This window comes from Piliocolobus tephrosceles, chromosome 1, assembly GCF_002776525.5.
Source record: "Piliocolobus tephrosceles isolate RC106 chromosome 1, ASM277652v3, whole genome shotgun sequence".
Lineage (NCBI taxonomy): Eukaryota > Metazoa > Chordata > Mammalia > Primates > Cercopithecidae > Piliocolobus > Piliocolobus tephrosceles.
In genome coordinates this window covers 112,312,867-112,339,106 of record NC_045434.1, presented here as the reverse complement: position 1 = coordinate 112,339,106, position 26,240 = coordinate 112,312,867, and the positions used below count along the sequence as shown (strand labels likewise).

Sequence of the window (26,240 nt, the reverse complement as noted above, 5' to 3'; positions counted from 1 at the left end):
AAATGGAGTCACATGGCTACACATAAGTGCATGGGAAACAGAAAATTTTTTAGCTGGACATATATGGCTGTTCTTCATAAAGAACTGAAGTGCAGTTGCTGAAAAGTAAGGGGAGGATGTTTGTTGGGGAGACATCTTGTAGTCGGCCACAAAAGGAGGGAGATTCTCTTTTTAAATATTTATTTGACACATTATAATTGTACCTATTTATGGGGTACAATTTGATGTTTTGATACATATCAATGTTGTATAATGATACAAGGAATGTATCCATCATCTCATGCATTTAGGAGCCAGGTTTTGTTAGGTTTTGTTTATATTTTTAGTAGAGATGGTATTTCACCATGTTGCCCAGGCTGGTGTCAAACTCCTGGGTTCAAGCGATCCACCTGCCTCGGCTTCCCAGAGTGCTGGGATTACAGGCATGAGCCACTGCACCCAGCATTGAGAGAGGCTAATTCTTACTGGGAGATTGGGAAAATATTTGAAGAATGGATATATTTGTATAAGGTAGTAATGAAGAGGGAAAGAACATGTTAGGAGGTGAAAATAATCTAGATATAAAGATACAAAATCAGAAGAGTGCAGGAGAACAGCAGGAATTGGCTTATAAGGGGTGAAAGAATGAAAGATAGGCTCTCTGTAGGTAGGTTGGGGCTATATTGTATGTAGGAGACTTCAGGTTCCATCAGAAATAATGACAGAAAATTAGCAGGTGCAGAAAACTGTGGAACTGGTCCTAAAGTCCTTAAGGAAAAGTAGAGTCCTAGAAGTCAGGAGATCATTGCAGAGAGATTGGTAAAGTCAGATATGATAGTGCTTCAAAGAAATAAATTTGGGGCCGGGCGCGGTGGCTCACGCCTGTAATCCCAGCACATGGGGAGGCCGAGGCGGGCAGATCACAAGGTCAGGAGACCGAGACCACAGTGAAACCCCATCTCTACTAAAAATACAAAAAATTAGCCGGGTGCGGCCGCGGGCGCCTGTAGTCCCAGCTACTCAGGAGGCTGAGGCAGGAGAATGGCGTAAACTCGGAAGGCGGAGCTTGCAGTGAGCCGAGATCGCGCCAGGGCACTCCAGCCTGGGCGACAGAGCGAGACTCCGTCGCAATAAAATAAAATAAAATAAAGTTGGACATCAACACATTTCAGATTACATAGAGGGAAAGAAGATTCACTCACTCCTCATGGTGATTCCATGAGTCAAAGGGACTAAAGAAAGAACTTTCTTTCCCTTTCAGAGGATTTAAGGTAAGTGATGCTGTCACATACGTAATAAGGCAAGTACAGTTGATCCTTGAATGACATAGGGGTTAGGGGCACCAACACCCTGTGCAGTTGAAAAATTTGTGTATAACTTTTAACTCACCAAAAACTTAACTACCAGTAGCCTGCGGTTAAGTGGAAGCCTTCCTGATAACATAAACAATAGAATAACACATTTTTTATGTTTTATTTACTATGTTATAACAAAGTAAGCTAGAGAAAAGGAAATGTTATTAAGAAAATCAGAAGGAAGAGAAAATATACTTACTATTAAATAGAAGTGGATTATTATGAAGGTCTTACTCTTGTCATTTTCAGGTTGAGTAGGCAGAGATGGAGGAAGAGGAGGGATTGGTCTTGCTGTCTCAGGGATGGCAGAGGCAGAGGAGGTGGCAGGGGAGGCAGGCACACTCTTTGTAACTTTTATTGAAAGAAATCTGCATATAAGTGAACCTGTGTAGTTCAAACCCTTGTTGTTCAAGGGTCAAACGAAAATAGAAAGCATTCAAGAATATGAGGAAGTTTGTTTACAGTGGACCTTAGTGAGTACAGAGAGTCTGGTACAGTTAGTAGAGAGGATGCTGGAAAGAATCTGGTAGAGATAGAAACAAACTAGCTATAGATTAGCATGAAGAGTAGATGGAAGACAGGATTTGTATTTAAGGAGCTGACTGTGGGTTTATAAAGATGAAAAAAGCATGTAGCAGTAGTCTTAAAAAACTTAATGATGGTGATGGAAAGTGGGGAGGAGGTAGAGGAAGAGGGAAATGGAGGAGATGTGAATATAGAATGAGAACCAGCCCCCAGATTATCTTTGGTACATTGGGGTATTAGCTTAGATTAATTTGTGGTAGGAACCCCCCAGATCTCAGTGCATTACAACAACAAAGGTTTATTTCTCATTTGTGTTGTCCATTGTTGTTTGGCTGGGGCTTTGCTCTACATCCTCTGCTTTCTAGTACTGAGGCCAAAGGGCTAGTCTGGGACATAGCCGAGGGAAAAGAGAAAATAGTGGAGCCACACAATGGCTTTTAAAGCTTCTGCTGGGAAGTAGCACATGTATCTTCTACATACATTCCAGGCCGAGCACAGTGGCTCACATCTGTAATCCCAGCACTTTAGGAGGCCGAGGCGGAAGGATCGCTTGAGCCCAGGAGTACTAGACCAGCCTGGGCAACAAAGTGAGGCCTTGTCTCTGCAAAGAAACTTAAAAAAGGAATTAGCCAGGTGTGGTGGCACATACCTGTGGTCCTAGCTACATGGGAGGCTGAGGCGGGAGGATCGCTTGAGCCCAGGACATCAAGGCTTCAGTGAGCTATAACCATGCCACTGCACTCTAGCCTGGGTGACAGAGTGAATCCTCGTCTTAAAAAACAAAGACAAAAACAAACCTACACATGACCATGGCCAAACCTGGTATCGATGGGTGGGAGGGAGAAGCCTTGGGCAGCTGTGCAGTAAAAGTTTTTGAACGAATAATGTTATCTCCTGCTGTGGGATATTACACTATGAGGAAGCCACAATTCAAGTGTAGGGTGCTTGTTGACTGTTAATACAGCATCCTAGCCTTTGAGCAGGAAAGAGATAAGTGGGTGAGCCACAGCTAAATTTTCATCTATGTTCAGGCTGCTGCTGTTGGTGCTGCGTTATGTCCAGAGAAATGAATGATTGTGTGTAAAAGGAAATGTAAGACATTTATTCATAATTCATTACTTAACCTATAATTACTTGCCTACTTTTACTTACAATAAATTTTCATAGTTTAAGAGAAATTGTCATTGTTTAAAAAACAACAAAACTTAGTTTAACGGGGAACTCTCAATACAATTTAGGGAGCTCCTGCTTTTATATCCTCCAAATCCTCTAATCCAGTTCTTTGTGCATAAGTAAATTATTTTGTTAATTGAATGAATGAATTTATCTGTGAGGTTTTGCTATACATACATATAGTAAGATTTACATGTCTAGCACAATGCCATGTCTTTTGGGGAAGTATGTCTCTTATTTTAAGGACATGAAGAGTATAAGCTAAAGAACTGAAGACATGTATCAACTATGGGAGATTTCTGGGTTACTCTCTAATGGATTAAGGGTTTTAATTTATGTCTGATATATAGGCCAGTTTTGGTACTGTTGTGTTTCTTTGTACTGGGAGTTAGATTTTTATTTTAGTTTGACTACCTCAGATTCCTTCACCTGTTGCACGGGTAGTAAAAAGTAGACAGTAGAATCTGTATATGAAACAAGATTGAAGGAGAGAGATAGACTAAGCAGGAAAGGAGAGTGAGAAAGAAAGGATGAAATCAAGATGACAGAGAAAATGAGATTTGATTAAGGTAAAGACACAGTTGTTTCAGGAAACAGCATGGTTAGTGCAAGCATTTTTTTAACTGCCCCAAATAGTTGCCGCATTTTCTTGATGTGTGTGTGTGTTTGTGTTTATGTATATATATATATAAAATTTGTTTTATCAGGCCTCCAGATTGACAATGAGTTTTTTTGTCTTAGGTGTATACTCTTGATGTACCAGATGCATTCTATTACTGTTATAGTCCAGACCCTGGTAATGCAAAGGGAAAAGATGCCATTATGGAAGCAATGGCTGACCAGATAGTTACAGTGTGTGCCACCTTGGATGAAAATCCCGGAGTAAGATATAAAAGGTAAGACCCTCAACATCTGCACGTGTTATGCTTCCTATTTACCATTCATCATAGAGGTAAGTAATGTCTCTGTACCTTTGCAGATTGGTTTGCAAAATTTATTTTCTTTGTATAATTACCATGCTGTACATACAGGAGATTTAAAGCTTGTGGTTTAAATTTCAGAATAGCAAATAGCTTCTGTTGCTGAATTTCAGAGCCTAAATTCAGTACATTTTACAGACAGTTTTTCATCAGTTTAAGGAATGCTTAGAGGAAATGTCTTTATAGTCACATAGGGAATACAGTGTTACAATTAATGCTTTTCATTAAATCACCAGCAAATCTAAATGGCCATATTCTCTGGATACCTGTTACAATGTCTAAGTATCTAATCTCAGTGCCTATTCTAAATAAATTTTGGGGATTTTTTTAAGAGGTAAAATTTAACTTTAGTACTATATACTTTGACTTATATACTTCTTTTTAAAAATGAAATTTACTGTAAAGTACTTAAATTGTCTATACGGTAAGTCCTCACTTACTGTCGTTGATGGGTTCTTGGAAACTGACAAAACCAATCTTACCATAGGCTAATTGATATAAACAAGAATTAAGTTCCTTGATTATGTAATGTCACCAAACTTCTGCATAAAGACCTGAAACACTTCTAATATTAAACATTGAAAGAAATGTGACTGTATGTACATTTAAGAAAGATTAATAAAAACAAGATCATTATTTGCCCAATTATTCTAGTTCAGGCTCATTAGAAGGATGACCAGAGCTCATCCCAGCAGCTCATGGCACAAGGCAGGAATGCACCCAGATTAGGATACCATCCCACTGCAGGGCACACTACACACATCCACACTCACTAGGACTGGGACAATTTAGACATGCCAGTTAACCAAACATGCTGCACATCTTTGAGATGTGGGAGGAAACCGGAGTACCAGGAGAAAACCCATGAAGACATGGAGGGATCATGCCAACGCCGTACAGACAGTGGCCCCAGCCAGGAATCTTTTTTTTTTTCCCTCAGCATTATAATGAGATGACGAACAAAATGACATTATTTGAGGACCTGCTAGATATGGCATGATAATTCATTCCAAAATGAACATATCCATCTAACCTTACCAAGGTCAAAAAAAATAGAACATTAACAGCATCTGAGAGGCCTCTCTCGTGATCCCTCCCAGCTCTCCCTTCCCCTTTTCTTCCCTAGAGATGACTGCCATCTGACTTTTAACATATAGTTTAATTTTGCCTGATTTTGAACTGGTAGAAGTGGAACCACATGATATTTTTTGTTTTTGACTTCTTTGCTCAGCATTGTTTTCTGAGAGTCATCCATGTTGTTTGTTGTGTGTGTCAGGCAGTTTTAGTTTTAATTTTGGTCTGCTAGTTCATGTGTGCTCCTCTCACCTCAGTTTCCTTATCTATGAAATAAGAATGATTAAATAATACCTACCTTATACAGCTGTTTTTAGAGTTAAATGAATTAATATCTATAAAGTATTCCTCACTAATAAATATGGTAGTAAATATATTGCACTACTCATAATAAGTATTATTACTCATTTGTCTTTTAAAAAGTCCTTTAATTTGAACATTGGCATTTGTCAAGTTAGCTGGCTGAACTGTTTAATTTTAAATTCATGTAGTACTTTAAGTCACATTACTCTTCACTTACCATTTGAAAACTCCACTATGAATACTTAGAAAAAGTATAGTAATCTCCTTGGAGATTAAGTGATCTCCTCAATTTAGGTATTACCAAACAAGCTCTTTATTCATACCTTGGGTATTAGAAACATTCTTTTTCTTACTTTTTTTTTTTTTTTTTTTTGAGATGGGATCTCTGTATGTTGCCCAGGCTGGTCTCAAACTCCTGGGCTCAAGCAATCCGCCTGCCTCTGCCTCCCAAAGTGCTGGGATTACCTTTTTCTTATGAGAGATGTGCTAATTACATTCTGGACTCAGTGGAGCTGAGCTAAGTGGTTTGGCTCCTGTTAAGAGTTTAGTAACTGTTGAAGCTTCTGCTGTTGGTGATTGGTTATGTTCGGGGAAATGAGAAAACATAGCCAATTTATAATTATATCGCTCACATAGGGGCTAGTTTTGAGTTTACGCTAATAAATAATCTGTAATCCTGTCTTTTAAAATTCTACCTGCTTTCACAAAATATTCCTTTACACTTTATTGACTTTAAAGTATAATTTTAAAATGAAGTTTCTTTCTTTTGAAAATATTGTACAAAGAGTTTAATGAATTACCCTTTATAGATGTTGCTTTATTTATTTATTTATTAAAGACGGAGTCATGCTCTGTCGCCCAGGCTGGAGTGCAATGGCATGATCTTGGCTCACTGCAAACTCTGCCTTCCGGGTTCATGCCATTCTCCTGCCTCAGCCTCCCGAGTAGCTGGGACTACAGGCGCCCGCCACCACGCCCAGCTAATTTTTTTGTATTTTTTAGTGGAGATGGGGTTTCACCATGTTAGCCAGGATAGTCTCGATCTCCTGACCTCATGATCCGCCCGCTTTGGCCTCCCAAAGTGCTGAGATTACAGGCGTGAGCATTATTTATTTTTAAGGTGTAAGACCATGGCCGGGCGCGGTGGCTCAAGCCTGTAATCCCAGCACTTTGGGAGGCCGAGACGGGTAGATCACGAGGTCAGGAGATCAAGACCATCCTGGCTAACAGGGTGAAACCCCGTCTCTACTAAAAAATACAAAAAACTAGCCGGGCGAGGTGGCGGGCGCCTGTAGTCCCAGCTACTTGGGAGGCTGAGGCAGGAGAATGGTGTGAACCCGGAAGGCAGAGCTCGCAGTGAGCTGAGATCCGGCCACTGCACTCTAGCCTGGGCGACAGAGCGGGACTCCGTCTCCAAAAGAAAAAAAAAGATCTAAAGATTCTGCAAAACTTTGAAGCCCTCACAATAAGACCTCCCATTTTTGAGGTTGGTGTGCTGGTGAAGAGCCTTTTTCTTTCTCTCTCTTTTTTCTTAATTTTTGTGGATACATAGTAGGTGTATATATTTATGGGGTACATGACATATTTTGATAGAGATGTACGATGCATAATAGTCACATCAGGGTAAACGGGGTATCTATCACCTCAAGCATTTATCCTTTCTTTGTGTTAAAAACAATCCAATTATTCTCTTAGTTGTTTTTAAATGTACTGTAGTCACGCTGTTGTGCTATCAAATATTAGATCTTACTCATTCTACCTATAATTTTGTACCCATTACCCATCCCCACTAAACCCTTGACCACCACTCCTGCCCCTTTCCAGCCTCTGGTAACCATCTTTCTACTTTCTCCATGAGTTCAATTGTTTTCAGTTTTAGCTCCCAGAAGCAAGTGAGAACATGAGAAATATTCTTTCTGTGCCTGGCTTATTTCGCTTAACATGGTGACCGCCAGTTCCATCTATGTTGTTGTAAATGTCAGGATCCATTCTTTTTTATGGCTGAATAGTACTCCATTCTGTCAATATGCCACATTTTCTTTATCCATTCATATGTTGCTTCCAAATCTTGGCTGTTGTGAATAGTGCTACAGTAACATGGAATACAGATTGATAGACAGATTTCCTTTCTTTTGGACATATATATTTAGCAGTGAGATTGCTGGATCACATGGTAGTTCTCTGTTTAGTTTTTTGAGGAACCTCCACATTGTTCTCCTTAGTAATTGTACTAATTTACATTCCCACCAACAGTGTATGAGGATTCCCTTTTCTCCATATTCTCGCCAGCATGTGTTATATTGCCTGTCTCTTGAATAAAAGCCATTATAACTGGGTTGAAATGATATCTCATTATAATTTTGATTTGCATTTCTCTGATAATTATGTGTATGAGCACCTTTTCATATACCTGTTTGCCATTTGTATGTCTTCTTTTGAGAAATATCCAGATCTTTCGCCCATTTTAAAATCAGATTATTTTTTCCTATGGAGTTATTTGTGCTCCATATCTATGCTTATTAATTTTTTGTCAGATAGATAGTTTGCAAATATTCTCTTCCATTCTGTGGGTTGTCTCTTCACTTTGTTGATTGTTTATTGTGCAGAAGGTTTTTTTAACTTGATGTGATTCCATTTGTCCATTTTTGCTTTGGTTGCCTGTGCTTATGGGGTGTTACTCAAGAATGTCCCACAGAGAAATCTGCCCAGTTCAGTGTCCTGGAGAGTTTCCCCAATGTTTTCTTGTGGTAGTTTCATAGTCTGAGGTCTTAGATTTAACTCTTTAATCCATTTTTATTTGATTTTTGTAGATGGCAAGAGATAGGGGTCTAGTTTCATTCTTCTGCATATGGATATCCATTTTTCCCAGCACCATTGATTGAAGAGACTATCCTTTCCCCAATGTATGTTCTTGGCACCTTTGTTGAAACTGAGTTAATGGTAGATGTGTGATTTGTTTCTGGGTTCTATATTCTGTTCCATTAGTCTCTATGTCTGTCTTTATGCCAGTACCATGCTGTTTTGGTTACTACAGCCCTGTAGTATATTTGAAGCCAGGTAATGTGATTTCTGCAGTTTTGTTCTTTTTGCTTAGGATAGCTTTGGCTATTCTGGGTCTTTTGGGGTTCCATCTACATTTTAATTTTTTTTTTTATTTCTGTGAAGAATGTCATTGGTATTTTGATAGGGATTGCATTGAATCTGTAGATAGCTTTGGATAGTATGGACATTTTAACAATATTTGTACTTCCAATCCATGAACGTGGAACATCTTTCCTTTTTTTATTTCCTCTTCAACTTCTTTTACAGAGCTGTTTTTCAGCATTTTTCATGTAGATTTGGAAGTTACACTAATACTACTGGTCATGAAGTTACAATTTAGGGTACAGTGTTATTTTAGAAGATAATGATATACAAGATTTTATGCAAAAGACATTGGAAAGTTGATGATGTTAACATGTGGGCAAATCTCACACTGCTAGTGGGAGGGATGTTGATCAACTGATTTATAGAGTAACTGATAATATTGAAAAAAGTACATATATGCTGTATGACCAGACATTATATTTTTATGTGTAATATACCTAGAGAAACATGTACATGTAATATACCTAGATACATATATACCAACGTTTGTTTCAGTGTTTTTAATAGTATAATAAGAATGACTCATATGTCCATCTTTAGAGGAATCAATACATAAAATCCAGTATAATCATGATGGAATACTATATAGGAGATAAAATTAATAAATCCGATATGTGTGTCAATGTCAATGTAGTTACATCTCAAACACACACACATACACACACCCACACGCACACACATGAAACAGAAATGACTAGAGGGAGAATATACATGAAATTAATGACACTAGTTGTCTTGGTTTGAGGCAGGGGTATGGGAGAGGACCGGGACTTAGGAGTGGAATAAAAGGAACTGAAGCTTTGCATGTAATATTTTATTTCCTTTATATTGGTATTAAAAAATCTGAAGCAGAGATAAGATTTGTCCCTGTAAATTCCAAATATATCAATATAACATTATTTGATATATTATCTGAACTTTTACATGTTTATAAAATAATTTTTCATTTTGTAAACATTTTTTAAATTCCATGGTTTAATTTTAGAATTAAACTTCATGATATTATAAAGTATATACTGAAAGAAAGATAATTGTTGGACCCTTTTTTCCATGTCTAGTAAACCTCTAGATAATGCCAGTAAGCTTGCACAGCTTGTTGAAAAAAAGCTTGAAGACTACTACAAGATTGATGAAAAGAGCCTAATAAAGGTAATGTATGCAAGGCAAATAGTAACTATGCATAAAGTCTGTCTTATTTCTTTATAAGCCAAAGAAACTTGCTCATTCATTTTCTAGTATTGATTTGGGAGTCATTAACATAGATCTTCAATACTGATTTGAGAATCCTTAACATACACAGGTGTGCAAACCTTAATAGATGGTATGGTTTAGAGGGGACTCTGTTAACTAACAGATTTTGAGGTCAGCACTGTGTCCAAATCTAGTTCTGCCATTTAATTCATAGTTAATGTCTATTTGGGCAAATTATGTAACTTCTATGTAACTACATTTTCTTTTCTATAAAATGGGAATAATAAAAGAATACCTATTTTAAAAGTTAAGATTAAGTGAGTTAATACATGCAAAGTCCTTAGAGTAATGCTTGCCATTGAGTAAACATTTAATAAATGTGGGAATTTCTATTATCACTAGCTCTGTGACCTTGAGTTTGTTTTTCCATCTATGAAATAGATGAAGTAATATATACCTTGCTAGGCGGTATGAGGATTAAGTTAGCATGTAAGTGTATTTGGCATCAATGGGAATTTAATAAATGGCAGCTGTTGTTATCCTATGGAGATAATATAATCAAAGACTGAGGTTGAAATCTGGGAAATACCATCAGTTACATGTGGGTGAGAGAATGAAGAGCTTGAGGAGACTGATAGAGGTGGTGCCAGAGGGCTAGGAAGCCATATTACAGTAGCTGGAGAATGAAGAAAAGGAATTGTTGCTAGTTTAGAAGAGGAGTTGTGCCAGGAAACCACCAATTACAATACTGTGTAATAAGTGGAATGAGAGAAGAATACACAGAGTATAATGGAAGTATAGTCCCAGGCTTATCTTCTTCTAAACTGGAGTGTTGGAAGGCATCCCAAGAGGAAAGGCCATTTAGCTTGAAGAATGAGCATAACATGATAAAGAGGGAGTTTATTGCATGGAAAACAGGATTCTTCAGGTAGAGGCAACAGAGAAAAAGGCAAAATCCACAATTAAACGATGTGGCTGGAATGGAAGATATAAACTTAAATGTTAGATTAGTTACCTTAAAAGTTACCTGTTTTTGGTTTAGAGGCCTAGTGAAGGCTGTTATTCTGGTTGTAGTTTTGAAGGCAGAATGGCTTAGTACACATAGTCGATAGTGAATAAATGTTTGTTGAATGAAGAGATATACAATCAAATATGCTTTTAGTCCTTCATGTTTTCAGTGGAAAAAGAGCAAAATCCATAAAAATTAAACTTGTCCTTTCCATTCTTTCTGCCTGGAAAATTAATCATCCTTCAAATACTTGATACCTTTCCTTTATTCAGGGACACCTGATAAAGTGATAAAGTGTCACCTCATTTCGAAGGCTTTCCTGACTCTTTAGGCCAAGTGATGCTTCCTCCCACATGCTGTCATAAGCCCTAAGCCTGCTATAGAACTTATATTGCACTTTTTCCTGTTTATATTTCTGAAGCTTCATAGCTCACATTTTTGAGGGCTTGCTGTGCTGTGTTTCATGGTATGATTATATTTAACCTTTACAATAATCTTATAAGGCAAAGATTCCATAATTGTGTTTCATTTTACAAAGAGAATGCTGCCATATAAACAAGATAAGCATTTTGTCCAAACTTGTACTGCAAGATTGTGGTCAAGGCTAGACTCAAATTCAGACCTAGCTGATTTCCAAGGCTGTACTCTGAACCACCATATCATACTGTCTCAAAATTTAATTAAATGAATGTGCTTAATTTTAAAATATTTTAAAAACATAGCCTATAAAATATACCTGTTATATGTAAATAAATAGAAAATGTTTGTATAATGAGTTGTAGTTATTTGTTATTGCTTTGAATAATCAAAGAATTTATTACTTTTTAAAATGAAGTATGAAAGATACTGACATTAATAATAAATGTTTCCAGCACTGTTATTCAGTTTAGTGATTAGTGATGTTTGCAAATTAATGATAGCAAGGCTTTCATTGTGATTTATCATCTTAGTTGGTATCAGTACAGTCTTTTAAAATAGCATAACGGTTAAGAGCACAGACGTTGGAGCAAACCTGCATTTGAATCTCCATTCTGCCTCTTACTACCTGTGTGATTTGGGCAAGTTACTTCATTTCAGGCTGCAATGCCCTCATGGTTAACTGGAGATGATAATGCCTGTCTCACAGGATTATTAAAAGAATTAGATGAAATAATCCACGTATCTTTGTTTAGTAAAATGTCTAATACATAGAGCTCAAGTAATAGCTACCATTCATAATTTATATCAGTTTTAGTGCTTTTGGAACTCAATTCATAAGAAAATAGATTTAGTGCAAACAAAATGTTACTTTTTTAAAAGGAACTTTCAGGTTATTATACAGTTACCCCTTGGGAAACACAGGAGGGTTGGTTCCAGGACCTCCTGTGTATACCAAAATCCACACATACTCAAGTCCTGCATCAGCCCAGCAAAACCTACATATCTGGAAAGTCAGCCCTTCATACATGCAGGTTTCACATCCTGCAATCCTGCAAATACTGTATTTTCTATCTGTTATTTAGTTGAAAAAACTGAGTGTTAAGTGTACCCACACAGTTCAAGCCCATGTTATTAAATGTACCCTCTTACTCTAATTACAAAAGCTTTTAGTTATGTAGTCTTCATTTTTTCTATCATGCTACTCGGATTTTTCTTTGTGTTATTATAACTTCACATTCTTAAGACAACCATTTGTTTTGTTTTGTTGTATATTTTTGGTGGGGAAAAGAGATAGAACTTAGGAAAAGCCTGCTTTGTATTCTAAGATATTAAAAATATGTTCACACTAAGAAATTGAAGCTGCTTAAGATGATTTTATCTTGTTATTCTAGGGTAAAACTCATTCACAGCTTTTAATAATTGATCGTGGCTTTGATCCTGTGTCCACTGTCCTGCATGAACTGACCTTTCAGGCAATGGCATATGATCTACTACCAATTGAGAATGATACATACAAGCAAGTATAACTTGAAGGGTATATAAAGGGCATATACAAACAGGATAGAATATGAGCATTTAATTATTTATATAGGCACTGGAAATCTGAAAGCCCCTGTAACCTTTTCTATTCAGAGACTTTATCCTTCTTTTATTCCTACAGTTATAGTCTTTCACAGATATGTTGACCTTGTAAATTAAAGCGTAATTTGATTGCTTTGGAGCATTTTTGGTGTGTTTGCTTCCTTAATTATGTGTACAGCAGAGCTACATTTAAACACATGGAATTTGGCCCTTTTACTTTTAAATAAATATCAGGCTCACTATCATAATTTATTGAAGGAGAAACCATATTCAAAATTGTTAGGCTATAATTGTTCTGAATCATACATTCGAAAGTCTATGTGTCTTAACATAATGTATTTTAGAAGATTGGAACACTAGAAAACTAAATAGAATGACTGTTGAGAACAGCAGGCATAGTTTTACCATTTTGGTACCTTCTACTGAATTAATCTTGGTATAAACATATTTACTTTAAAAGTAATGTCAAATAAAAACCTAAATGAAAAATGAAATAGTTTTTCTATCAAGGAATCATCTTACTGTATCTCTGTATCATTTATGGTGTGTGTTATGTTTTACATACATTACAAATGTTATTTGATATCATGATTTCTAAATCCAAACTGGTATTTGTCAGCTAAGATTTACTACTTGAGTACACTAATAAAAATGAAAATTAGTTTTCTGAAATTTTATGTTTAAACTAATGTGGTAGTTTTAAGATACAAACACGTGATAGTTATGATACTGTTTTTTTCTTAAATATTGTTATTGTATTTTCTGTTGTATTTTTATTTGCATTCTGGTTGAATCTTGGTTTCTGAGTTTTTCTCTATATTATCTGTATTAATGTTAGATAACATAGCTATTTTTCTAATATAAAAGTTATTTTAAGCAGTTTATTCAGAGGGGATATTATTTACCTCTGTTACCCTTTAGGTCTCTAAACCTGCATTGCTCAGAAGGTTTAGAAGAGAATTAATAAACCAATGGATAGTAAAGGATTTAGTTCCAGACTGTAGATATAAATTTTAGACATTTCTAACCTGATATTTAAAATATGTATCTCTTTAGGTTTGCTGGCAAGCAAAGCAAGGTTTAATTTTTTTTAAGTAGAGACTTTTTAAAAAAGTATACTCCCTTCTTTCTGATTCAAAAAAATACAGAGATAAGAATTCGATGGGAGTAAGGCTCCCTGTGGTTTGGGCTCTATCACAATTTTTTTTTTTTTTTTGAGATAGTTTCACTCTGTCACCTAGGGTGGAGTGCAGTGGCATGATCTCGGCTCACTGCAGCCTCTGCCTCCCAGGTCAAGTGATTCTCCTGCCTCAGCCTCCCAGGTAGCTGGGATTACAGGCACCCATCACCACACCTGGCTAATTTTTGTATTTTTAGTAGAGGCGGGGTTTCGCCATGTCGGCCAGGCTAGTCTTGGATTCCTGACCTCAGATGATCCGCCTGCCTCGGCCTCCCAAAGTGCTGGGATTACAGGGGTGAGCAACCACACCCAGCCTTCATCACAATTTTTTATGGAAACAGAATACAAAGCAGGAAGCTCTAAGTGTCCAGATTCAAGTTTTCATGTTGGTGACTTCATTAAATTTAGTTTTTTTTGTTTTTTTTTTTTTTGAGACAGGGTCTCACTCTGTCGCCCAGACTGGAGTGCAGTGGCACAATCTCACCTCATTGCAGCCTTCGTCTTCTGAGTTCAAATGATTCCCAGTCTCAGCCTCCCAAGTAACTGGGACTACAAGTGTGCACCACTGCGCCCGGCTGATTTTTGTAGTTTTAGTAGAAATGGAATTTTGCCATGTTGGCCAGACTGGTCTCGAACTCCTGGCCTCAAATGATCCACCTGCCTCAGCCTCCCAACTAAATTTACTTTTAAAATGGGATATTCATATCACCTGAGTATTGTCAGGCTTGCTACTCTTATCTTTGTTTACAAATCACTCATAAGTCAAAGGTATTGTATAAGAACAAAGTGGTATTTTAAATGAAAAAAGGGCTTTCATCCTTAGTGCAGCCTTATATAATTGAGCACAGTGATTCTATCTTTGGACATCTGTAATCCACACAGGTGGATGGTTTTATAGAATTAATGTGTAATTTATGAGGGTTATAGAAACGATTATATTCATATAGCGAAGTCTACATTTATTATTTGTAGTTCAGAGCTAGGAAAACTCAGTGCAGTCCTTCCTGATCTTGACTCAGGAAATCAGGTAGTTCCAAGAATGATTCGATCTTCTCTAGTTCCACAAATGGAAGGAAGGTATCTGCATAAAAAGATAAGGGGAATCAGTCAGGAAGCCCATTTTGAATAGCTTCATGAATCCTTTAAATTGTTGCTCACTTCAGTAGAACTCATTAAAGCTATCACAATTTTTATGGCTTACATTAATTTTTTTTTCTCTCATTTTCTTTCTCATTCTGTAAAGGAGATGTGGTTATAGGGTTGGGGAAGAATAAAGAAACATGATAAATGTTTGTGAATTTTGTACCAATTCTGAAACACCTTCAATATTTAATAGGTTATATTGGGGAGGATATTCCTCTTTTGTTTGTTTTGTTTTGTTTGAGACAGAGTCTTGCGCTGTCACCCAGGCTGGAGTGCAGTGGTGCGATCTCTGCTCGCTGCAAACTCCACCTCCCAGGTTCAAGTGATTCTCCTGCCTCAGCCTCCAGAATAACTGGGATTACAGGCGTGTGCCACCACGCCCTGCTAAGTTTTTGTATTTTTTTTTTTTTTTAGAGATGGGGTTTCACCCTGTTGGCAAGCTGATTTTGAACTCCTGACCTCAAGTGATCCGCCCCCCTCGGCCTCTGAAAGTGCTAGAATTACAGGCGTGAGCCACCACACCTGGCCAATATTCCTGTTCCTAATGGAGATTTGATAATTGTACTATGGGTTATTAGCACATCAAAACAGTGTTTTAGGCAATTAGAACACGAAGCATTAGTATATTCAGTCTTGTTCTTAATTGTAGCACGTTGAATTTTTCTTTATAAGATATAATTTTGCTGAACTAAAACTCTATAATAATGACACCTAAACCTAACATTTGAAAATGTCTTGGTAGTCTCAGTGCTTATTTTTAATGTAAGGATAGCAATGTGCCTTAGTTTTGAGTAGGTGTTCATTACCCCCCTAAAATAGTGGATTTTACTTTTCAGTTTCTTGAGTTGTGTCTTGAAATTATTGCTTGTAAAAATGTTTCTTTTGATTTTGGAGGGAAAAAAAATCAAAAAATTTTAGTGCTTCTCTCTACTTGTAGATATAAAACAGATGGAAAAGAAAAGGAGGCCATCCTTGAAGAAGAAGATGACCTCTGGGTTAGAATTCGACATCGACATATCGCAGTTGTGTTAGAGTATGTCAACCCATTTTAATTTTTATTCCATGTTTTTAAGGCAGTATGTGATAGTACATTTTATAACCTTAAAATAGTTCTGTAAAGAATTATATCTTAGAAATTTAAAGAATTCTCTCACAATTTGACAGGGAAATTCCCAAGCTTATGAAGGAAATTTCATCAACAAAGAAAGCAACAGAAGGAAAGGTGAGTCTTACTTAACTTTCCAAATAATAGTGAAGCTGAATTTTAAACTTTGTTTAAAATCTTTATTTTATTTCTTTAACTTTTTATTTTTGGAAAATTCTAACACAGAGGTAGAGAATGAACTCCTTCCTACATACCCATTGCCTAGTTTCGGTAGTTAACAACATTTTGTCTGTCCTGCTTCATTAAAATGTTTTTATTTTATTTTTTGAGACAAAGTCTCACTCTGCCACGTAGGCTGGAGTGCGGTTGCACCATCTCAGCTCACTGCAATCTCCACCTCCCAGGCTCAAGTGATTCTTTTGCCTCAGCCACTCAAGTAACTGGGATTACAGGTGTGCACCACCATACCTGTGTAATTTTTTTGTATTTTTAGTAGTGACAGGGTTTTGCCATGTTGGCCAGGCTGGTCTCGAACTCCTGGCCTCAAGTGATCTGCCCACTTTGGTGCTGGGATTACAGGTGTGAGCCACCGTGCCTGGCCGTAAAGTTTATATTCAGGCCATTTAGTCAATTTTATCAGTGCATTGTTGGGATTTTATATTGAGATATAATTTATAAGTAAAGAACAGAAATTTTAAATTTACAGTGGATAACTTTTACTTATATATACACTTGAAACCACCACCCAAATCAAGATACAGAATATTTTCATCATTCTAGAATATTCCCTCTTGTCCTTTCCCAGTCAGTACCCATCCCGCCAGAGGTAAACTCTATTCTAATTTTCATCACCATAGATCCTGTTCTTGAACTTCACATAATGACATTCACCTGTGTTACATATTTCAGTAATTCATTTTTTTCATTCGTGTATAGTAGTGATACTGTTATGTAAATATACAACAATTTGTTCATCTCCTTTTGATGGACATTTAGTTTATTTCCAGTTTGGGGTTATTATGAACAAAGCTGCTGTGGATTTTTTTGTACATGTCATTTGGTGGACGTACACACTCTTTCTCTTGGGTATATTAAGAGTAAAATTGTTGGGTTATAGGGTAGGATTGTGTTTAGCTTTAATAGGTGATGCCAAAAGTTTTGCAAAGTGTTTGAACTGATTTACATCCCCATCAGCAATAATTGAGTGTTCTAGTTGCTCCGTATTGTCCCCAACACTTGATATATTCTTGTCTTTATTTTCAATTAAAATTTCATTGCATGACGTGGTATCTTATTGTGGTTTTAATTTCAGTTTCTGTAATATTCTTGTGCATATTTGCCATTTGGATATTCTATTTTGTGAAGTGCCCATTTAAGGTCTTTTGCCCTTTTTTAATTGAGTTGTCTGTTTTTCTTACTGATTTGTAGAAGTTATTTTTTGGATATGAGTCCCATACATGTATTTATGTATGTATATATCTTTTGATGAACAGAAGATTTCAATTTTAATGAAATCTAGTTTATCAATTTATTTCTTTTATACTTCTCTGTACCCTTAGAAGTCTTGGCTTACCCTGAGGTCTTTAGTATATTCTTCTGTTTTCTTCAGGAAGAGCATGTAGTTGAATTTTGTTTTTTTATTTAGCCCAAAAATCTTTTAATTAGAATGCTTGTTTAGTTCATATATATTTCATGTAATTTTTGATATGGTTAAATTTATATCTAGTATCTTATTTGTTTTCTCTTCATTTTTTATATTCTATTTTCCTTCTTTGTCAAGTCTTTTTTTTTTAAATAAATTCCATTTCATCTCCAATATAAACATTTGTGTTTTGCCTTTTAGTCCTTCCTTTAATTATTATACTGGAAATTTAAAAATGTATTCTTGCCCTAGTTTAATAGTATAATTTTGTCATGTCCTGAATAATTCAGGAATCTTATAGTAGTTTAACTTCATTTATCCCCTTTCTCTTTTATGCTGTTGTTTCATGTATTTTACTTCAACATACGTTATAAACTCAAAATGTTATTTTGTTTAGAAAAAAAACCCCAAAAATAAAAATAAGATGTTACTTTGTTATAAACACTCAGTAAACTTTTATTATTACCCACGTATTTATACACGCTGGTGCTGTTTATTTCTTACTGCTCTTCAGTTTTTCCAGCTGGGTTAGATTGAATTCTCCCAGCTTTCTTTTTGTCTGAGGATATCTTTGTTTTGCAGTTTTTTTCTGAGATACTTTGCTGGATTTAGAATTCATAGTTGGTATTTTTTTTCCTTTCAGCAATTTTAAGCTTTCAATACATCACCTTCTGGCTACTGTAATTTCTGCTGAAAAGGGCAGCTGTTAAGTATTATTGTTTTCCTGAAGATATACTGTGTTTATTAATATTTTTTCTGTGTCTTTGATTTTTAGCAATTTGACCATGATATGCCTTACTATAATGTGGTTTGCTTACTATTTGTCCTCCATGGGGTTTGCTGAGCTTCTTGAGTTACTGGGTTGATAACTTTCATTCAATTTGTAAAATTCTTGGTCATTATCTCCTCAGATCTTCATTTTGTCCCATTTTCTCTCTCCTCTCTTTCTGGGACCCCAGTCAACATGTTTTTTGGATCTCTTGACTGTATTCTATATCTCTTACATTTTGTTATCTTTTTTTTTTTTTTTTTTACCTCTCCGCATTGCAATCGAATGTTCTCTATTAACCTGACTTTGATTCGCCTACTTCTGTCTTCTTTTGTATTCAGTCTGCTGTTAAACCCATTCATTGTATCCTTTTGAAAACTGAGGTATAAAGTAAAATTTTCCCTTTATAGAATGCAGTTCTGAGTTTTGACAAATGCACACTCTCATATAACCACTACCACAATCAAGATATAGAATAATGTCATCACCCCCAAAATGTCCTCAGGCCCCTTTGCAGATAACCCCTTAACTCAGTCCCCATCCCCTGACAACTACTAAGCTGTTTTCTGACCCTGTAGTTTTGCCTTTTCCAGATTGTCCAATGAATGGAATAATACACTATGGCTCTTTTCATTTAGCATAATGCATTTGAGATTCACTCATGTTGCATGCAAGAGTAGTTTCATTAGTTTTTATTGCTGAGTAGTATTCCATCATATGGGTGCACCACAATTTGCTTATCAATTTACCAGTTTCAGAACATCTTAGTTTTTCCAAGTTGTTGGCAATTATGAATCAAGCTACTATAACATTCACCTTCTTCATATCAGACATTCATGTCTATGAACAGATGTTATGTGCTTGGGAGGATACTTAAGGGTGGGATTGCAGAATCAATAATAAATGTATGTTTAAGTTTGTAAGAAAATTTCAAGCTATTTTTCCAAGGTGGCTGTACTGTTTTCCAGTCCCACTAGCAATGTATGAAAGTCGTTCATTGTACTTTTAACTTAAAGTCTTATATTTAACTCTAGGACATTCATTGGATTTTTAGAAAATAAATTCTAATTCTCTGTTAAAATACTCCATGTTTTGATCCACGTAGTCCATCTTTTCCTCTGTTTCCACTTTAACATAAATATGTTATTTTGAAGTCTCTTTCTGCCAACTCCATCTTAGGTCTACTTTTTGTGAGTTTCTTTGTTTTTACATTTTATTGGTTCATAATAACTGTACATATTTATGAAGCATGTAATATGTTTATACATGCATACAGTGTGTAATGATCAAATCATTAGAATTTATGTGTGTTTAGAATACCCATCACCTTGAACATTTATTATTTCTTTGTGATGGGAACATTTCCGATCTTCTCCTCTAGCTATTTTGAAATACATAATATATTGTTAACTATAGTCACCATTGTGATATCAAATACTAGAACTTATTCTTTATCTTGGGTCTGCTTTTGTTGACTGTTTTATCACTTGAGTATCAGTCACTTTCCTGTTTTACCTATTAATGTTTTATTGTGCTAGACATAGTGGATGATACATTGCAGAGGTTCTAGATGATGCTCTCTCTACAGAGAATGTTGAGTTTTGTTCTGGCAGGCAGTTAAGTTGCTGAGGAATAATCATGATTCTGTTGTAACTTCATGTTAGACAATGTTATGGTAAGCTTATTTCGTTTTTGCACTGAGTCCTAAGGCATAGTCCCAGGACTGAATGTCTAGGATGTTTACTTAGGTCTCTTTACTTTGTCTCGATCAGGGGATGCTAGTATATTCTTAGCACTAGGACCCCTCTGAAATTTCTGTCCAACATTTAGCCACCCATAAGTTGTTCTATTTTTTTTTTTGAGACAGAGTCTCGCTCTGTCGCCCAGGCTGGAGTGCAGTGGCTGGATCTCAGCTCACTGCAAGCTCTGCCTCCCGGGTTCACGCCATTCTCCTGCCTCAGCCTCCGGAGTAGCTGGGACTACAGGCGCCCGCCACCTCGCCCGGCTAGTTTTTTGTATTTTTTTTTAGTAGAGACAGGGTTTCACCGTGTTAGCCAGGATGGTCTTGATCTCCTGACCTTGTGATCCACCTGTCTCGGCCTCCCAAAGTACTGGGATTACAGGCTTGAGCCACCGCGCCCGGCCCATAAGTTATTCTTTACTATACCTTTGAGGGTTATGCCCTGTACATGTGCAGTTTAGGGGTTCAAGGACAATATCTCTACACATTTTTGGGTTATGTTCTGTCTAGCTCCTTTCTCTTTAGCACCCTGCTTCCCAGAATCTACCTCACAGCCCCAAGCTCTTATCTCCTCCCCCCCCCCCTTTTTTTTTTTTTTTGCACCCAGAGAGAGAATTGCTCTCTATTTGAACTGTATTTCCTTTCAGTGGTGTGTGGAAAACATCTTTAGGGGAAAGGCAGGGTGAGTGTAGGGATCACCTTTGGTGCTTTCCTTCACTCAGCTGTCTTCAGCTGTGAGCTATTTTTATCTATTACTCAAAACCTTTTGTTTTATTGTCCAATCTTATTTATTTATGGAGGGAGAGTAACGTTGATATCAGCTGTGTTATTGTGAGTGAAACTGGAAGCCTCCTAAATTCTTCTTTAAAAAAATTGTCAAATAATCAGTAAATTACTAGATTTGATAATTCGTAAAACTCTAGGATTTCAAAGTTGTAATATGGAATAACTGAATCATAGGTTTGCCTTAAAAAATGTTTGATTTTTCCTAGACATCACTTAGTGCTCTTACCCAGCTGATGAAAAAGATGCCCCATTTCCGAAAACAGATTACTAAGGTAAGCAGTATTATATATGAGATACCTAATTAGTTTTAGTTTATATTCAGTTCTGTAGTTCGGTTTAGCAGTGAGTGTCATGGAATACTTGGTATTAGTTATACTCTAAAACTTTACTATATAGGTCTGAGAAATATCCCATATATCTAAGCTTCTTCATAACCTCTCTACATATATAACCTAGATTTATCTGAATCCAGCTTAAACTTGTCTATATCTTTGTCTTGAATAGACTAACGGTAATATTTATCAACCTTATAAGAAATTCAGCCCTAGATTGACTAGTGGATGTTATTCTACATGTTTCTTTAAAGTAATAGTTACATATTAGTAGATTTAAGAGCATTTAAGCTGTTTAGTCAGGTAAACTATTTTTTTGCTTCTTACAAATACTATCAGAATAATCTTAACATTTTTGTCATGTTGCACCCTAGTCAACCAATGATTTTTGTGTGTGTTAAAATACTTGAAACATTTAGAAAGATAAAGGAATATGAACTTGAAGAACTTCTGGGTATTTTTCTCACTTTCTTTCAAACTCAACACAAATTTAACAATTCAACACTTCCATCCCATTTATGCTGTCTGTTGATTGCCCCCTGTTGTATTAGTTTGTTGTGACATTGGTATAAGGAAATATCCAAGACTGGGTAATTTATAAAGGAAAGAGGTCTAACTGACTCACAGTTCCACATGGCTAAGAAGGCCTCAGGAATCTTACAATCATGGCGGAAAGCAAAGGGGAAGCCAGGCACCTTCTTCACAAAGCCACAGGAGAGAGAAGTATACGCAGGGCACATGCCAGATGCTTATAAAACCATCAGATCTCATGAGAACTCACTATTATGAGAACAGCATGGAGGAAATCACTCCCATCATCCCATGATTCAAACACTTCCCACAGGTCTCTCCCACGACACATGGGGATTATGGGAACTACAATTCAAGATGAGATTTGGGTGGGGAAACAGCCAAACCATATCACCTGTAGATCACATTCTCATTTGCTTCCTATCTTGAGCTGTTCCCTTGATTACATGTTACCTTCTTTCACCTCAGCCCATACTTTCTTTCAGGCCTGTCTCGAAAGTTTAATATTACCAGTTGCACAAAAGTCATCAAAATCCTTTAAATGATTGATTTCTTCTGTTTTCAGCAAGTTGTCCATCTTAACTTAGCAGAAGATTGCATGAATAAGTTCAAGCTTAATATAGAAAAGCTCTGCAAAACTGAACAGGTATGTGCAGAGTCAGAAATACCTCTGTTCATAATAAATTTCCAGGATAAACTTTGTAAGTTAAAACCTAACTTTTTGCTTGATACAGTGGTTGGTTTTTATAGAATCACAGACTCTCTCATCAGGGGAACCACCTAGGCAGTATTTAATATGTCATTCCCCACTAATATTAACAAGTAGTTGTAGAGTATCTTAGTAAACAGTCCCTCCTATTATATATTTTTTATTTAATGGACTGATTTAAATTTTGGGAGCATGATTTCAGGGTAGCATTGTTGGCAGGACTTTCTCAGTACAGCATTTAGTGTAGCAGCCTGCAGAGCTCATTTTACAAGGGGCCTTTTATATCATGCCTCAACTGTTTAGACCATTGCCCCTAATAGAATACAGGCTGCATGTAATTTTAAATATTCTAATAGCCATATTAACAAAGGTAAAAATTAAAAGGTGCAATTAATTTTACTAATAAGTTGGATGCAGTGGTGTGTGCTTATAGTCCCAGCTCTTCAGGAGGCTGAGGTGGAAGGATTGCTTGAGCCCAGGAGTTTGAGGGCAGCCTGGGCAAGACCCTGTCTCTTAAAAAAAAAAAAAAAAAAAAAAGCTTTGACAACCTGATGTATTCAAAATATTATTTCAACATATAATCAGTATAAAAAGTTATTAATTAGATAATTTTGCATTATATTACTTCACGTCTTCCGGTGTTTTGTACCCACAGCACATCTTAATTCAGACTGATCCCATTTCAAGTGCTCAGTAGTCATATGTGGCTAGTGGCCACTGTACTGGATAGCATAGGTTTAGATTAATGATTTTTGTGTTCTCTGATTTATTTTTTGACCTTTTGTATTTTGTACAAACAATAGTTTACAAGTGATGTTCATATTTTCTTGTGTAATGTCATCAGTGTTCCATTAAAATTTGACAAGATTTAATAATAGATTTTGTTTGTTTTTTGTTTTTTGTTTTTTTGAGACAGTTTCGCTCTTGTTGCCCAGGCTAGAGTGCAATGGCCCGATCTCGGCTCACTGCAACCGCCGCCTCCCGGGTTCAAACAATTCTCCTGCCTCAGCCTCTGGAGTAGCTGGGATTACAGGCACCTGACGCTACTCCCGGCTAATTTTTTGTATTTTTAGTACAGATAGGGTTTCACCATGTTGGCCAGGCTGGTCTCCAACTCCTGACCTCAGGTGTTCCGCCTTGGCCTCCCAAAGTGCTGGGATTACAGGCGTGAGCCACCGCACCCGGCCAGTAATAGATGTTTTTAACTAAAAAATGAATTTTGATTATAGATCACTGACAGTATTTTATTTCCATTAAGGACCTGGCACTTGGAACTGATGCAGAAGGACAGAAGGTGAAGGATTCCATGCGAGTACTCCTTCCAGTTCTCCTCAACAAAAATCATGATAATTGTGATAAAATAAGAGCAATTCTACTTTATATCTTCAGTATTAATGGTAATGGATATAATCACTTTTTAATGAGTGTTTTACTGTTGATCATAAAAGAATCTTTGAAAACTGAAAGACAGTTGCTGAACTTGGTTAAGATAAAAGGGAAAATATGAAATTGAGAGAAGGCTGAAGGAGATATAATTTGACTGTTTTTTATTTTAAAAGCTTCATTCATGGGTACTACCTAAAGCCTCGACATTATTTTGGTAGCAATTATGTGATTGTGCACTCATATTTTTACCTATTTAAGGAACTACGGAAGAAAATTTGGACAGGTTGATCCAGAATGTAAAGATAGAAAATGAGAGTGACATGATTCGTAACTGGAGTTACCTTGGTGTTCCCATTGTTCCCCAAGTAAGAAGTCTTACGTGTGTGTATGCTTTATATATATATGTATGTATGTATGGTTGTTTGTATTAACTGTGTTTTTTTTTATGTGGGTATTCATGTGGACAGTCTTCTTAAGTTCACTCTATAGATTTTGAATAAATAAGCAATTAAAGATTTTGTTCTCTTTTCCATATGTAATTTGGGCAAATGCAGTTTTCTAGTGAATTTGTATTTTATAGCTTCTGTCATAATTCACTACTTGTACTTTTGTCTTTGTGATTCATTTATAGCAGTTGTCATATTTTAGTTAAACATGTAACCTTTAACTATAATATGGCAGAGAAGATAAGTATTTTCTTGATTAAAAAAATTTAGGCTCACTGGGTATGGTGGCTCACACCTGTAATCCGAACACTTTGGGAGATGCTCAGGCAGGAGGATTGCTTGAGCCCAGGAGTTCAAGACCAGCCTGGGCATCATAGTGAGACCTCATCTGTACAAAAAACAAAAAAAAAGCCAGGTGTGTTGGTGTGTACCTGTAGTCCCAGCTACTCAGGAGGCTGAGGATCTCGTAAGCCCAGGAGGTCAAGGCTGCAGTGAGCCAAAATCATACCACTGTACTCCAGCCCAAAATGAGACTCTGTCTCTTTAAAAAAAAAAAAAAAAAGGGTTCAAAGTCAAATTTGGAAGGACTCTATTTAGAATCTCACTCTTTCCCATTAATTTTTTTTTTTTTTTTTGAGAGAGAGGCTCTCTCTGTAACACAGGCTGAAGTGCAGTGGCGTGACCTTGGCTCACTGCAACCTCTGCCTCCCGGGTTCAAGCAATTCTCCTGCCTCAGCTTCCCGCCTGGGATTATAGGCACCTGCCATCCGCGCCCAGCTAATTTTTGTATTTTTAGTAGAGACAGGGTTTCACCCTGTTGACCAGGTTGGTCTCGAACTGTATCAGGTGATCTGCCCGCCTCGGCCTCCCAAAGTGCTGGGATTACAGGCGTGAGCCACTGCATCCGGCCCCATCAACTTTTGTTTTTTTTTTTTTTTTTGAGACGAGTCTCGCTCTGTTGCCCAGGCTGGAGTGCAGTGGCTCGATCTTGGCTCATGCAAGTTCTGCCTCCCAGGTTCATGCCATTCTCCTGCCTCAGCCTCCCAAGTAGCTGGGACTACAGCCATCAAGTTTTATAATACTTTTATTTTAATAGACATATGTTCTGATATGATTATAAATAAATTTTAGCATTAAAGCACAAAATACTGTTTAGTGGAGTTATGTGACCACACTCAGATTTTTTAAAGTAAGCATCTCCACTCTTAGTTTTAAGTCAAATACAATATAGTATTTACCGGTAAATTAAATATCTTTGTTAGGAAACATAAGAGTATTATATTTGAATAGAATTACTGGTTTTTAATTTTTTCCTCTAATTGTATTAGTCTCAACAAGGAAAACCATTAAGAAAGGATCGGTCTGCAGAAGAAACTTTTCAGCTCTCTCGATGGACACCTTTTATCAAAGATATTATGGAGGTAAAAATCATTAAATTTTTTCTTTCTACCTGAGTGCCCTCTTTAGAGTATTCTTTACTTTTTGTAGTTTGTGTCAGTCTGAGTATATGTATTGGGCAGGAAGTTTCTGCAGTGGTTGGAGGCTTCACAAAAAAGCCTGTATCTGGGGTCAAGGGAGGAGAGGAAACTTTAAGATTCTTTTTTTTTTTTTTTTGAGACAGAGTCTCACTCTGTCACTCAGCCTGGAGTGCAGTGGCACAGTCTTGGCTCACTGCAACCTCCGCCTCCCAGGTTCAAGCAATTCTCTTGCCTCAGCCTCCCCAGTAGCTGGGA

General features: G+C 36.7%; 1 protein-coding gene across 2 annotated transcripts in view; it reads left to right on the top strand.

The window, feature by feature from the left end:
• Positions 1-26,240, top strand: part of STXBP3 (syntaxin binding protein 3) — a 61,879-nt gene that overhangs the window by 24,953 nt on the left and 10,686 nt on the right. For both annotated transcript variants that reach the window (XM_023196246.1, XM_023196248.1), the window contains exons 7-16: positions 3,774-3,928; positions 9,595-9,685; positions 12,548-12,672; positions 15,998-16,093; positions 16,225-16,282; positions 21,310-21,375; positions 22,532-22,612; positions 23,934-24,072; positions 24,320-24,426; positions 25,836-25,928. In XM_023196246.1, the coding sequence (XP_023052014.1) occupies positions 3,774-3,928; positions 9,595-9,685; positions 12,548-12,672; positions 15,998-16,093; positions 16,225-16,282; positions 21,310-21,375; positions 22,532-22,612; positions 23,934-24,072; positions 24,320-24,426; positions 25,836-25,928 (1,011 nt within the window). The remainder of the gene's footprint in view (positions 1-3,773; positions 3,929-9,594; positions 9,686-12,547; positions 12,673-15,997; positions 16,094-16,224; positions 16,283-21,309; positions 21,376-22,531; positions 22,613-23,933; positions 24,073-24,319; positions 24,427-25,835; positions 25,929-26,240) is intronic.